Source organism: Tripterygium wilfordii, chromosome 2, assembly GCF_013401445.1.
Source record: "Tripterygium wilfordii isolate XIE 37 chromosome 2, ASM1340144v1, whole genome shotgun sequence".
NCBI lineage: Eukaryota > Viridiplantae > Streptophyta > Magnoliopsida > Celastrales > Celastraceae > Tripterygium > Tripterygium wilfordii.
The window spans coordinates 2142938-2156629 of NC_052233.1; the positions used below are offsets into that span (position 1 = coordinate 2142938).

Consider the following 13692-nt stretch of genomic DNA (forward strand, 5'->3'; position numbering starts at 1 on the left):
AGGTGAGTCTATTAGAGATTTGAGTGGTAGTATTGATTGTGATAATAGAAAAAGTATTATCAAGTGAGTTGATGATGGTCGGGTGGTCTTGCTTAGAGGAGGTTTCGGAAGGACCTTTGGAGGTGGATGTAGTTTGAGAGTCTGTCATTTTGGTAGAGAGGGATCGAACTCCTGGGAGCTTCATTGCTCCGATACCATAAAAGATTTTGAGAATAATAGAGTTTAGAGAAATTGGCTTGATGCATTCTCATTTAGAGAGTGACGATATATATATATATATTTACATGATTGAGCAATGAAGGAAAGTGAGTGATTCTCTACCACTAATTGCCTAAGATACAGGAGCTAATCATGGACATAATATACAAGAGCTAATCATGGACAAAATATTTACATCCCAAAAATAGGTAATCTACAACTCATCAATAGTTGACTAATTTATTTCCTTAATACATATAACCCTCTTACATAACAAGTTTTAACAAGCCAAACTAATAAACAGAACAAAACACGACCCACATAAGCCACTGCCCAAGCCCACAAACTAGTTGGACCCTGAGGAGCTTCCTAACAGCTTACCGCTCAATCAACCCTGTCAGCAGTTGACGTATGAATCGTTTGGTGCTTTGCATCCACAATTACTATAACTCAATTATATAATGTCACCATTTAATGTTGTAGGAATTGTATCTAAAACCTTAGTATTCATATATGAAGGGCGTGGCGTGGGTATGCACATAATAATTGAATTCGAAATTAAAAAAAATGACATCATCACGCACCGCCCGTCTCCCCCTTCTAGCTCGATCTTGATCAGGGTTTCTAAGACGACGACGACAATGTGAGAGGGTTATTTTGTTTTCTCTTATTTTTATTTTGCGAAAGAGAGAGTGTGAAAGTAATGGATCGATCGGCGATCACGGTCGGTCCTGGCATGGACATGTCGATCATGCATGACAGTGATCGGTACGAGCTTGTGAGGGTATCGGGTCCGGGAATTTTGGGGTTGCAAGGCTCATGAGGGACAAGCAGACCCAGGAACTTGTTGCTGTCAAGTATATCGAGAGAGGAGACAAGGTTAGTGCTTTATTTGTACTGTTTCAGTTCATTCATTACCTTCTTATTGTGTTATTGCCATTGTTTGAGTTCAATTTGTTGGGCGCTGATATGTTGTAGTATTTAGTCCTTTCTATTTGAGGAGTGAGGGATGTTACTTCGTTTTCTGTTCATTTTGCTCGTGTTTTGCTGTCGTTCGAATGTCTTATTCTGTTTTTGGTATTAGAATTGGTCTCAATCAATTAATTTCTATGGATTAATTTCTATGGAGAACTGGAGAACTTTTAGAAGTATTCACAAGCACTGGAGAACTGATCTTTCTTTTCTAAATTTCCTTTGTAAAGAAGCTTTTCTACCCATAGTTAGCCAGATTAAGGACAGGTGATCTTCGGATTATAGATATACGCACCTTTAAACTTTGTATGCTTTGTAATGACAAAGTTTATGGTTTTGAATTTTGAATTTTGAGAAAATAGGTCAGGCGATCGTTCCTATGGAATCCTGCCTTGTTAGTGCAAATGAAAATTTGAAGCTATTTTCCTGTTCTAAATTTGTAGAATGCACCCAAATTTTGGTTGATTCAATGAGTTTGGTGTATGAAAACTCAATGAGTATGGTGTATGAAAACTCAATGTGCTTTGTGATGATAAATATTGTGCTTCTGAATCTCGAAAAATCAAAGCCAGTCCTTTGCTCCAATGAAGTCTCACTCACCTTGTCAGTGAACGAATTTTTGAAGCCTTTTTTTTTTTTCATTCAGTAGAAATGCACCCAATTTTGGCTGCTTTAATGAGTTTGGTGTCTGTCTGTCTGTCTGATGCTGGCCTTATTCTATGTAGCATTCCTAAAGTTGCAACTATTGTATAGACACTATTTGTGAATTGCAAGGATTGTAAACTGTTCAAAAGTTCTTACTGGATGAATGAGTATGATTTGAGAAGGTTTCTGTACCCCTTTTTCCATCGCAGAGTCATTTTTTTAATTTGCTATGGCTTTCACAGTTATGTTTTAGCAAACTGCACTTTTTAGTTCTTTTGCTATAAGCTACATTTTTTTTTGTGCTTTGGCCATGTATTAATGTGGGAAGGCCATTTCAGGATTTGATCCTGTGGCACCTAAGGTGTTGTGATACAACCTTACTGCTCGACCATTGGCTTGCCCTTGTGTGCTTTACTCGTTTCGTTTTGTTTTGTTTTGTTTTTTTTTTTTTGGTAGTTCTTTACCCTTCTGTTGTATTGATATTTCTCAGTTTGGCATTGTATATTGTTCAAACAGATAGATGAAATGGTACGAAGGGAAATTATCAACCACAAGTCGCTGAGGCATCCTAACATTGTCAGATTCAAAGAGGTCTGCTTCTTCCTATTGTAATTTACACCCTAGGTGAATGTTTTAGTTGACATTACTGAACTATGTGATTGTAGGTCATATTAACACCAACCCATCTGGCTTGGCTATTGTGATGGAATATGCATCTGGAGGAGAGTTTTTTGAGCGAATATGCAATGTAGGTCGTTTCAAAGAGGATGAGGTTTGTACTAATCACATTGTTTTTGTTCTTGCTTGGTCATGAATTTATTTTTGATATGTTCTGCTTTTATCTAGGTACGGTTTTTCTTTCAATAACTTATATCGGGAGTCAGCTACCGTCATGCAATGGTAAGCAAGGCAGCAAGCTAAATTTTCTAACTTTTACCTTTTGTTTTTCATCTTTATTGAAATTCAATAACATGGTGACTTGGTGCTTTTTGCTGTGTTTCTATTTGAAGCAAGTCTGCCACCGTTCATCTGAAGATTTGTGACTTTGGATACTCCAAGGTAGCAAATCCAAATTTTTGCTTTTATGCTTACATTGAGATGGAAAATTTTTATGTAGCATTGAGATGGCTGTTGAATGCTTATGTGGTTGTTGATTGAAACTTGTGAGGTTGTAAAATGATTTAAGAAATTCTTTGGATATCTTTTTTTCCTTCTGTTGTAGCATAGCGTTGATATGTGGTTATTTTAATCTCACTATTTTCATACTATGTATTGTTTGGTTCATCTTTTCAGTCATCTTTTCTCTGCAGTCTTCTTTGATTCATTCACAACCTAATTCCACCGTTGGGACTCCTGCATATATTTGCTCCAGAAGTTTTACGAAAGAAAGAATATGATGGCAAGGTAGTACTTCTACATATCGACTTGGTTAAACTAACCTGATTTCTTTGAATTAATATCTCCAACCAAAAATGATCTCACTTGGTTGGCTCTTATTTAATGTGCATATGGCGCCTTCACTGTCTTTTTGAGTGATCCATTTTTACTCTCATCTCTATATGTCAAATTGTTGATATTGTCCTATTAATGTCCGCAGCTATGGGTATCCATGTTGCCTGCAAATACTGACAATATCTTTGCCTTATATGAGTACGGTTTTTTCCTTGACTGAGTATAAATAATCTTGCTTCAGATTGAGGGCTATTTGTGTTATTCTCAGTGTGGGCTAGGGAAAAAAATCATAGACCACCAACTTATTTAAACAAGCTTCAAAACAAAACTTAGTTAAAGGAAGCTCAGAAATATTTTTTAATGGAAAATAATTTTATAGAAAGGCACTAAGAAGGTGCACAGAAAATTACAAAGAGGTCAAACAAATGGCCTCAAGGAGATAGTTACAAGAAGGGGGAGGGCTTCAAAGTTTAAATGTAGAACAAATTGTCAGTAAGAACATGTACAGAACACTCCCTATTATCAAAAGTTCTCAATTTTCTTTCTTTCCTTAAGCACCAGAGAATAGCCACAGGGACCATCTGCAGATTCTTCCTCTTAGTCTTATTGGTAGTAAGTTTAGTCCATGCCATTAATTCAGCTTTGACTGAACAAGTGAACAGTGAGGAACCCAGGGACAGAGTAGAAGAAGGAGGGCAATAGTCTCGGGATTAGCTTTGCGTAAAAGGAAACTCCGAAGGTTATTCAGCAGTTTATAAAACCAATTTATTCCATCCCTAATAAACCAAATTATTCTAAGGAAAGCTTACTGGTATTCTGCTTTGTTGTTTAGTTTGACTCTCGCCCAATCTTCCCTTCAATCCCTTGTAAAACTTTTAATGCTTAAATTTGCTGCAGTCAGAATTATTAAACAACTCTAATCTAAAAGTGCAGTTACTTTCTAATAACAGTTTTAGTGGGTCTAAGTTCAAATTTATAAAATTAAAGCCTCAGACTTTACTTCTTAAATAAAAGCAACAGCCAAGAACAATGAGCTTGAGCAGTTGAGCTTGAATTGATACGTCACAATGGCTGAGAAGTTGGTAGCGGTGTGATGGTACAGAAAAATAATACAAACTAAGCATGACAGGACATAAGCTCTGCACTGGCGCATTGGTATAGTTATTGAATGCTTGTACTAATTTCTGGAAATTGAATCCATGATTCGGATTGCAGATGTGTGATCCTGTGGTGTAACCTTGTACGTCATGTTGGTTGGACCTTATCCTCTTGAAGACCCTGAGGAGCCTAGGAACTTCAAGAAGACAATACATGTAATTTATCTCTCCATTTCATTAGCATTTGGCTCCTTTCTTATGGTTCACCTACCTTCTTGACTATCATTAAATATAATGTTTCGTCTCTGCAGCGGATTCTCAATGTCCAGTACTCAATTCCTGACTATGTACATACATCACCAGAGTGCCTGCATCTGATATCAAGAGTTTTTGTTGCTGATTCTGCAAAAGTTAGTATGCCTGCTCAATTTCTACGGCATGTCCAATTCTATGGCCCAAAAAATCCAGAACATGAAACGATGCCTTATTACACCCAACGCGCGAGCACACATTATTCAGTTGTCCTCTGTTTTATGTGTGTGTGTGGTCGTGCCCGTGTGCATTTTTGTTAGAATATTAGTGATTTCTTTGTTCCTGAATTCTGAGCTCCTGAAGTGAGAGCACTTGTCTGTGCTTTTGATACAGAGAATAACCGTTCCTGAAATCTGGAATCACGAGTTGTTTCTAAAGAACCTCCCAGCAGATCTAATGGATGATGGAACAATGAACAATCAATTTGAAAAGCCTGATCAACCCATGCAGAGTATGCAGGACATCATGCAGATAATTTCTGAAGCGACTATACCTGCAGCTGGTACCCAGAGTCTTAACCGATACTTGACTTGCAGTCCTGAGATCGATGATGAGATGGACGAGGACAGGGACTCTGATCTCGAACTTTATATGGATAGCAGTGGGGAGATGGTTTATGCAATGTGATTGTGGCGACGCCTATCAAAACGGGATTTGAAGAGAGGTGATGTTTCTTGCATGTTTGGTGAATTGCTATCCTCTATGTTGGGGCCTTTTGATTCCAGGACATGGAAGTGAGAACCTTAAGACTGCAAGTTACCCTTGTTCTAGGGTTTACGGGCTTGGAACATGCCATCCTATGATTTTTTTGTTTATTTTTGATAGGGGATACTATCCAGAATTGAGATTTCAATACTTTGTTGATTATTGTGAATACCAAACAATTAGAAACAAAAGGCGGCTCGCCTTTATAATTTTTATTCAACTCAAAATTGATATCCCTCAATGAGGGTTACATCATTAAATAGTAAATAGCATGAAACCCTAGTGAAACACTAAACAACTCATAACAGAAAATAAATACTTAAAAGTTAAGAAATAAAATTATTTACAATAAAAAAGATACTCTACTCTTAAAAATATTACTAATTGTTTCATAAACATTATACTTCCTAAAATACCAAAACAAAATTCTTGTTTCACCTTCAGAGTTTCTCACCATTGATTGAAACAAGACTTTGCGAATAATTTAAGACTTGTAATGAGAACATAAACGGATGAAACGGAAGTTTCTCGACAAGGTAGATACTACCACGTCTAGGGTCATAAAATGCTATTGCTAGCTGCCCGTCGATATCTTCCAAAAACAATCCACCATTCTTCCAAAATACTAATGGCCTTCCAATCGCAGAGATGGGTCCAATTCTCGCTTGTTTCACCCAAGTCTCCTTCAAAGCCGCCATCACCCATATATCAATGTATCCCTCTATCCCCTTCTTGTTTGGGTAAGCAATGGCAGCAAGTGATCCCTTGAAGATTGAGAGTGCCGCACGGTGATTGCAAGAATCAGAAGTAGTATGGTAATCAATCGATGGAATGCCAAAATCTGGTAGTGGCATTGTTTCAAACACTTCATCAACCATATCAAATGATAATATACAGCAACCATTTTCGCCCTTAGCCCACCAGTAATAGACTCCATCCTTGTATGCATCGTCCTTATTGGACCAAAGTCTAACATTATCAATGCCAGCTAGTTTTCTCCAAGATTCACTTTTTAAGGAGTATAACTCAATCTGGTGGATTGTAGCCCCCCCATTGCAATCATAATCAACAAACCTGAGCACCTTGTAGTCATTATTTTTGTTATCAAAACCAAAACCAAAGTCAGGACACTGGAAACTAGCTACGTTAGGCGGCTCCAATTGCGAATCAGGGAGTGTCTTGGATTCCCCTGTAGATGGATTAATAATGGTAACAGTAACATCCTCACACACACAATACAAACCATTACGAGGACCCAAAACTAATTTGAATCCGCAAAACGGCTCATCCCCATGAGAGATGGTTTCTGTGACTATAGGTATCTCATCACCATCATCTTTGATGAAACATAGTATGAATTCATAGTTAGAGCATTTATCCCTCCCGATGACCCAGAAGGAATTGGAATAAAGAGTGGTTTGCTTGTGATGGTGTTCTACGACAAACTTAGGGTCTCCTATGAGAGAACACCAAGATTTACAGACGCACTTGAATCGTGCCAGAGACTTAGCGGGAAGATATAATAGAATGTTTGTCACCAGATCTTCCGGAATATCTATGAACTTCATGGCCTCCGTAGCAGGAATTTTCTTCTGAAACAAATTCGTATTCCTCTTAATTAGTGCACCAAACATAACCTTTAAACTTTACGTTGCTTATTCATATATAATTAGTTACTTTGACGTGACAGCCGCCATATAATAACCCTTCAAACCCTAATAACTACTAACATCTAAATAGGGGAGGCTTACCGCTACAGGGGCTGCTGTGTTTATGACTCACAGTTAGAGCTGATGTGTATCTTACAAATTCAATAATGATTCACAACTATTTTATTTTTTAAATTAAATTTTAAAAATTTGTAAATTTAGACATAAATATAAATAGAAACTGATAACTTTGACCATAGTCTAATTCTCGTATACTGTGAATCATTAGATTTATAAGATAAAAACAACAACTATTAATCTTTTTCAAACATAAGTTGTTGCATAAATAAAAGTAGATTAGTGTAATATATGTTTTGAAACTAACCCATGGGCCAAAAAATTAATAATTGCCCGTGCGTTATATATGGTATTTCTTTATGAATATTTCATGTCTCATATGAGTATCACGTTATGAAAAAAAAATAAAAAATAAAAGCAAATAAACAAAAAAAAAAAACAAGCTAACATAGGAGTGTTGATTGCGAAAATCAATTTTAGACATTAGCGGAAGCGTTTTACGATAAGCTTAACATAGTTACAAATCAAAATTTTAATGAACGATGCTCTACAACCCCTATATATCCCACAACCCCAAGTATGTTTGCTTAGCATGCGTCTAAAAAAATTTATTTAGTTACAAAAAATATTTTTAACGCTGCATATAACACATACAAGATCAAGTTTTAATTTTTTGTAAATAATTGTAACATGCTTCTAAGTTTATATCTAAATAATATTAAAAAAAAATTAGATCAAGCACACAACATGGCATCAAACGGTTTAGAAAACTACCAACCTCTTCAATATCGAGCTCTTTCGCTTTCTTTTTTTCTTGAACGCAACAACCACCGTTCTTGATAACCTATGTTGTTTCCTTGGTATTACCCTTAGACTCCTCGCAAACGAGCAAAACAAAAGCACCGATTGGTAGTGAACCAAAAATCACACGGCCTCCTTGGGAAACTACCACACGGCAATTTCGAAGCCTGATGCTCGGGCAATTTGTCAAAGCCTCACTATCACTGTGGGTTTGTCTTGTATTTTATTCGGCATAGCATGGCCTAAATCGTGCTACACAAAAGCTATATATGTTTGAGAGTAAAACATTGTGTTTATATAGAATATAAATGAGTCTCTTTTAGGTTTTGTTTTACTAATCCAATAACAATTAGAAAACAAATACTAAAACTCCAAGGAAACCTCGCGGCAACCCCTGGTTTCCAAAACAATAAACCCAACAAAAAGGAAAGAGGTTGACTTCTTCTTTGATTAGGAAACTGGACTGCTGGATGTCTCGGATGTTTTTCCCATGTTACGCCCTTCAGAAAAATCTCCAAAAATATGTAAATTAAAGTTTGATGTCTTAGCTTTCTAGGGCTATCTCACACGTCTCTAGCAAAATTATGTGGAATCTTCTAGACCCACTTCTTCACAGATAGCGCAGTTCTGCCGAATCATATTTCAGGTCAACTTGTCTTCAAATTCTGGGTCAATAGGCTTCACCGAAAATTCCCAAAATATTCTCCAACATTCATCAAGGTCTTAGCTTTATTCTCCAATTGACAGTTCTTCAAAATTCTCAAAATAGACCGTTTTCCATCAAAAACCATCCAAGTGCTCGAGAAAATTGAAAATGAGAAAAACAAAGTAATAAGTCCTTTTTAAAGTCAATTGAGAGAATATATGAGCTTATCAAATACCCCCGAACCTAGTTTTTGCTAGTCCTCGAGCAAAGAAAATAAATCAAACAAATTAAAAAAAACCTAACTCACTTTCATAGGAATCACGATTACATTCAGCATATGCAACAAGCCTTTAAACCCCTAGGCTAGTGGACGAGTTATAGTCTCGTGAGGGTTTACCAGAACAATACCCACAAACATTTATTTACACAAACATATGAGAGTAATTGTGACTACATCTGTCATTTCACCTATCACGCTATTAAAAAACTTGATAGCATTTTACACCCCTGTATAAGAAAATTCCTGGATGGATAATACTCGGTTAGTCTCCTCTACGACTTCAGCACATCGATAAATTGCAATGCTAGTTGAGGTTTTATTGCCAAAAAAAGAAAAAGATCAAATTTTTTGGTGCAATTAATGTTGATCAACAGAAACAGGGATCTCTGAGCCATAGAATTAGGTCTGAGCTGGGCTAGGTACAGGCTAGGCCCAGTTTATTCAGATCATATGCGACTAATTCTTGGCTCATTTTGGTGGGCCTATGATCTGATGGGCTCATGTTACGCCTCCAAACCAATGGGTTCAATACTGGAATCCGACTACAGAAGGCCTCAACAATCGGCCTAGTAACCTATAAATAATCACTAGTTAAAATAACAAAATTATTAAGGTGAATTCATTTGAATTGATATCGCGGACTTCTCCAATAATACAGCCTCGATCCCTGCCGGCATCCCGACACCAAAGAGTCAAAGAGCACAGACCTCTTGGCTGGCAATGACATGTTCCTAGGTCCCTTTGTTTCTTACTTGATCTTTAACCCCGATTTTGTTCTTATATATACGCAGATTGTTGAAGCCATATCCTTATCACATCATATCTAACATTATTTTTAATTCTGGCTGGCAAACTAGTTTGATTTCCTCTGAACTTTGTCATCATTCATAGATTTTGTTATTGGAATCAATCAATCTATAGCTAAATTAACAAAATATCGAGAAAGGAAATGCTTAATATCTAAACCTAGTCAAGCTTTTCAAAACATTTTTTAGATTTGGACCCATTAGGCCCACGATCACCTTACCTGATTTTATTAACTTTTCTAGTAGGTAGGTAAACAACACCAGTGCACAAAGCTCCCGTAGTGAGCGAGGTACTTTTTATGGCAAGTAAAAAATACTCGTGCGCAAGACTTCCGGAGTAGGTGAGGCCGGAGATAAACAAGATGTATGTAGACCTTACTCCCATATAATATATGAAGAGATTTTATTAACTTTTCTAGTAGGTAGGTAAAACACCTGTGCACAAAGCTCCCGTAGTGAACAAAATACTTTTTCTGACAGGTAAACAATACTCGTGCGCAAGTCTTCCGTACTACGCGAGGTCGGAGATAAACAAGATGTATGTAGATCTTACCCCCATATAATATATGGAGAGACGGTTTGCAGGAATTCAACTTGTGATTTTATTAACTTTTTATGATATTAAAATATTTTGTCATTTATGTTAATTAAAGACATTCATGGAAGAAAGTATACATGGTGAGGTTAAAAGCTGAAACTAGGCAAACAAAGTCATTAATATCCAAGCACACCAAGGTACTCTGTCAATAATCACTAATGTGTGACCATATGCAGTATCTTTGGCAAAACACAGTCACCTGTTTTACCATTTGAGACTCTTGAGAAGTATTTTTTAGGCATCCAAAAGGTGCCTTTTCTAACCCAACTCCTATCAAACATTACCTTAAAGCTAACATAATTATACAAGAACCTTAGTGTAGGATAAAACTATACACTAGAAGGTTGTGAATACATCGCTCCCCCCTCGAACAAACAAAATCCGCAAACTGGCAAATTCAAACGAGAAAACTGATATGCAGGATGAAGTTGAAGTAGAACAAAGAAAGACATTAGCATAACAGAAGTTATCAGCAGAAACACTATTGAAAGCTGTACTTCAATCTGTTAAAAAACAAGAAACACCTCCTTTCAAAGCAAATAAGGATTCATTCAGCTTTAGATGAAATAAGAAAATGGATGTGATGCATGTATTTCTCCACTGCATGGATTGCAAGATACTAAATCAGCCTAAAAGTTCTGTTATCCACCATTATGATTCCATTCAAATGCATGAAAAAACGATGCTAATGAATGAATTTAAATAAAGGACAGCGTAAGAAGAAAAATTGTTCACTGATTCGTGAAACAAACAAATTGAAATATCAGAAGAGAATGGCATCACTTCTCTATTTCAATTAGTTTAGGACGAGTGATCCAAATTCCAAAACAAATCAAAGAAACTAAAGAAATCATAAAATCTAATCCAGCGGAGTTTTTAGTCCCACTTCCTGTACATCAAATGGATTGGCATATTTCATCTCAAAAAGACGTAAGAATACATACAACCTGACCTATTAGACTGAAAAATCTATCTAAACCTTCTCTAGACTGATTACACACTGCTGCATGAGAAAACATGGTTAACTGTGAGTAATTCTCCATGTTGCATATTTGTAACTGTGAGTGAAACAAAGTTAAGACTTAGAAGATGCTTCATGATGCTATGACTGTACAAACCATTTTCCTTTATCTTAAAGAGGCTATCCATGCTTCTCCTCAAACTCTTCAATAAAATTTGTTACCATTCAAGAAAAGAGACACCAAAGAAAAAAAAAAAGGCTCCAGGTAGAATAAGATTAACATTTCCCACTGAATCAAAATCATACCAAGTCATAGCATCATATTTATCTTCTCCACCGTGGCATCTAATTTACAGCCTAAACTCTACAAAGATAATGGAAAATTACATCCCCCAAAGAAAGTAAATACAAAGTCAAGTTCCCGAGAATTGTATCTTTAAGTTCTCAGAGTCAACACTTTGATGAGCGCAACACAAACTAAATACTAAGAGTTATGGAGATACCGAAAAACAACCATCACCACAAGGTCAAGGTGAATAATGCAAGTCAGATAAAGCATTTCTTTTTATCCTTCAAGGCTTCATACAATTGCTTCTAAATGTTAAAAAAAAACCCAACACAAGAAAAATAAGGGTTTGCTCTCACTTGCATTATCAACATCAACCGTGTAGATAAACTACATCAAGAACAAAAAAATATCAATGAAGGAAGAATATGACAATGCCAATCAATAATTACCCATTCCAATGTACAGAGAAACTGCAGGACCCAAATCAATCCTTCCATCAAACAATTCCACACCCAATAAAATCCACCAGCGTGTTGCAATTGTCAATTAACCGAGTAAGAACTCCCATTGTTGAGACCAAAGCCACATAGTTACAAGTATAGGATATTCATGTGCAAGTTCAATATATCTCTCTGACCTTCAAAAGCTGCCTCTTCTTATACACCAAGAAGCCGACCACACCAATCTGCAAGATTCCGGCAATACCAGCAAACAACAATCCAATTTTCTTCCCTGTATTGAGCTTGTCACTTTTGGGTGGTGGCACCCTCTTTCTGAATTCATGTGAATTGGGCTGCGGTGGTGGTGGAGACACCTTCCTGTTTCTTTCCCCAGAATGAGGAGGAGGAGGTGGTGACAAATCATTTGATGGCGGAGGAGGTGGAGTAGGAGGTGGTGGTGGCGGTGGAGGTGGTGGAGGTGGAGGTGGGGGCGGAGGTGAAGGTGGGGGTGGGGGTGTCGACGAGGGCGGTGGCGGAGGGGGTGTGGCAACACTTGTTGGTTGTGATTGTGATTTAACGATGGTTAGTTGATTTTGTTGTTGTGAATCAACTAGAAGAGCAGAGATGGCGAATACGAGCCCTAGTATTAGAAGATACAATGTTGCCAATGGTGATTCCATGAAAGCCTTGATTCAATGCGAATTAATGTAACAGAAGGGGAATCCAATGCCTTCTCGCATCTGGGTTCGACCCCAGATCCCTGATTTCCTCTGCTCTCGCCGGCAATTCAAAAGCTAAGAATTGACGATACGCGGATGATATATGGAACTGGCTTTGGTATTCTTCAAACCAATCAACAAATGGGTTCGATGCCAAACTCTTGATTTGCCGCTTCAAGAGTTAGGGTTCTTCAAAGATATGGGTTTGGGCATTGGGGGTTGGTGATTTTCAATCAGGGTCTTCCCGATTTCAGATTCACACAAGCAGCTAACGAAATTGGTTCAAATCCCAAATCCCCATTAATTATCGGATGCGCAAAATTACTAGGGCTCAGACATAACTGTCTTTGAGAGGAATTAGGTTGGTATCCAATGATCAAGTCGCTGTCTTTTAGGGTAAAAATGGTATATGCAACATTTGATGAGAAGATGGTGATGATGACCATCAAGATTCAACAAGTGCAGTAACAGACAGAGAAATAACAATGAAAGAGAGAGAATCAGGAAACGAGAACAACAACGGTTTGGGCTAAATTTAGCTGATTTATTGCCTAGAAAGAGGAATCCAAGAGACGTTTTGGCAGTTGGCACAGCATGAACTGGGTGGGAGAGGAGGAATGCACAAAGAGGACAGAGAGGAGGTTTGGTCGTGTGACTTGTTAAATAACAGGTAAGGTAACCATGACAAAACAAATAGAACAAACTGGGCCCAGTTATTGGGTTGATTTATGTTGTTGGACTTCTGGTCTGACAAGGCCTTTGAGCCCATTTTGAATCTTCGCAATTATAAACTTTTGATATGGCCCACACAATTCAATTAGTACTAGGCAGGGGATAGGAATAAGATAAATCCATTCTCACATTAAAATTTTGAATCTTGAAAAAAGTAAAATCTAATCAAATTTTTAAAAATATTTAGATTAATTTGGATTATGTGGCTCAGTAAGCGATTAGGGAGTTATAAAAGGAGTTTAATTCAAATGTAGTAATTTGGACTCACTTTGGTAATTGGTTATGACCAAGATAAGATTCTTTGAAGGAAAA

At 37.2% G+C, this 13692-nt stretch overlaps 2 protein-coding genes and 1 pseudogene across 2 annotated transcripts; 1 reads left to right on the top strand and 2 right to left on the bottom strand.

Annotated features, from left to right (window-relative positions):
• The first annotated feature begins 697 nt into the window (after positions 1–697).
• Positions 698–5590, top strand: LOC120005708 (annotated as a pseudogene).
• A 231-nt stretch (positions 5591–5821) lies between these two features.
• LOC120009320 (F-box/kelch-repeat protein At3g06240-like) lies at positions 5822–7015 on the bottom strand. Its single transcript, XM_038859865.1, has one exon. It carries the CDS (start codon positions 7013–7015, stop codon positions 5822–5824), a length of 1194 nt encoding a protein of 397 aa, XP_038715793.1.
• Positions 7016–11737: 4722 nt separating this feature from the next.
• Positions 11738–13291, bottom strand: LOC119979954 (leucine-rich repeat extensin-like protein 6). The gene has a single exon (XM_038822579.1). It carries the CDS (start codon positions 12607–12609, stop codon positions 12109–12111), a length of 501 nt encoding a protein of 166 aa, XP_038678507.1. The 5' UTR covers positions 12610–13291; the 3' UTR covers positions 11738–12108.
• Positions 13292–13692: the final 401 nt, after the last annotated feature.

Bases quoted from the DNA above. Each gene is read 5' to 3' on its own strand.
- LOC120009320 (XM_038859865.1), bottom strand. From the start codon at position 7,015: ATGTTTGGTGCACTAATTAAGAGGAATACGAATTTGTTTCAGAAGAAA.
- LOC119979954 (XM_038822579.1), bottom strand. From the start codon at position 12,609: ATGGAATCACCATTGGCAACATTGTATCTTCTAATACTAGGGCTCGTA.